We start from the raw sequence: 1,817 nt of genomic DNA on the forward strand, positions 1-1,817 counted from the left end.
ATAAGGAGGGGGAGAGTGCCATATAATGAAGCAATTGGGGTAAACTAGCCCCAGCTGTTGGACCCTACTGTGGAGGAACTGTACCTCACTGCATTACCTTTCACCTGAGTAGTGTGGTGGGGGACAAGTATGACCCTTCATCCACAAGGTATTGAAATGGGAAGGGTGTTAAATGTGTTTTAATTTATATACCAAGAGCTTTTTTCCCCTTATAAGGGAGGAAGCTAAGTCAAAGGCACATACCTATTCCTACCCATTTCACTCCCCTCCACCACCCTTTCCATCACAGCTCCTAATGAATGCTGGGTCATCCCTGCATCCACCAACTACTCTGGGTCAAATGCAATACAGCAAGACACAGTACATCCAGAGCAAGGCTGCTTCACCTAATCAGCAACCCCCTTTCCATTCCCTCATGCAGAAAAAAGAGTAGATGGGGAGAAATCCCTTCAGGCTGTGTCAAAATATATATATTTTTTATATATACAGTCACTTCTCCAGTAGCACTAGTTTAAACAATGCGTTTTGATTTAATACAAGTTTATATTTAAGGAGATATGATTAACTAACATGACATTTTCAAATTAATGTGCATATTTTAATCACACACACCCATGCTACTCTTGGCAAGAACAGCACCGAGATGCTCTCAGTTTCTCCCACTCTGGGCACTCCCAGTCTTTAGTCTGATGGTAGCCCTCACTGTGAGTGGAATGTTTCTCTGGAATACACTGCATTTTCACCTCTTCTATTATGGCACCCAAGTGACCCTCCACCTCCTCACAGGAAAGTGCTGTCAAGAAGTCAAGAATGACTCTCACCATTGAAAAAATGTTGGAAGTTTTGGATCATTTTGCTAGGGGAGAAAAGACCTCTGTAACAATGCATCCTATGGGACTAAATGAGAGCACACTGCATACTATCAGGGCAAGTGCTGACAAGATCTGTGCCAGTGCTGTCATTGGTACATCAGCCTCTTCCATACAGTGCTTCAATGCAAGATCCACGAAAATGGAGAGTATGGAGAAGTTATTGGCACACTGGATTCAACACCAAAATAAGACCAATGTCCTCATCAGCATGGGCATTATAAAGGCTAAGGCTGTAAGCCTCTACAAGGAAGTGCAGGGCGAGGGTGAGGAAGATGAAGGCAAGACTTTTCAAGGCAGTTCTGGGTGGTTTTGTAATTTTAAGTGGCACCACTGATTCCACAGCCTGAAGATGACTGGGGAGGCGGTCTCTGCCGATGTAGCAGCTGTCAAGATGTATCCAACTACCCTGAAGACCATCATCAAGGAAGGTGGCTACACTGCCAAGCAGATTTTTAATATAGATGAGACTGATCTATATTGGAAAAAAATGACTGGTCAGACATACATCTCAGTAGAATAGTCAAGAGCACCTAGATTCAAAGTCTTCAAGGATTGCCTTACTTTTATGTTGGGTGCTAATGCTGAGGGGGATTACAAGACAGTGTTGACTAAAAAGGATCTACAGGAAGCACTGTAATTTTTAAGGGAAGCACTTGACATTCTAGAAGCCAAGGACAAGAACATCAACAGATGTGCAACTGTATCAAGGAAAATCATGGCTGACAACCCAGATAAAACTTGATCAATTCTTTCAAAAGCAGTAGAGGTCCAGGAGTCAAAGGAAAAGGAAGGGGAAATGAGTGAGGAAGGAGAGCGGGGTGAGAAGAGAGAGTGGGATGAAGATTCAGCAGACAACTCGTCAATGACAATGACCAGTGATGCTTCAACAAAGTGATGGTGAGTGTCAAGATGAGTTTTTGTTGTGTCAGTGACTTACAAATGTAA

At 43.1% G+C, this 1,817-nt stretch overlaps 1 protein-coding gene across 1 annotated transcript; it reads left to right on the forward strand.

Annotated features, from left to right (window-relative positions):
* Positions 1-810: 810 nt before the first annotated feature.
* On the forward strand, positions 811-1,206 carry LOC143026789 (putative CENPB DNA-binding domain-containing protein 1). Its single transcript, XM_076187562.1, has one exon. The coding sequence runs from the start codon at positions 811-813 to the stop codon at positions 1,204-1,206; it is 396 nt and encodes a 131-aa protein (XP_076043677.1).
* The last annotated feature ends 611 nt before the right edge of the window (positions 1,207-1,817 follow it).

Source organism: Oratosquilla oratoria, chromosome 7 (assembly GCF_046742065.1).
Source record: "Oratosquilla oratoria isolate Oo_2021 chromosome 7, ASM4674206v1, whole genome shotgun sequence".
Classification (NCBI taxonomy): Eukaryota; Metazoa; Arthropoda; class Malacostraca; order Stomatopoda; family Squillidae; genus Oratosquilla; species Oratosquilla oratoria.

Coding starts and splice junctions, on each gene's coding strand:
- LOC143026789 (XM_076187562.1), top strand. CDS start 811: ATGACTCTCACCATTGAAAAAATGTTGGAAGTTTTGGATCATTTTGCT.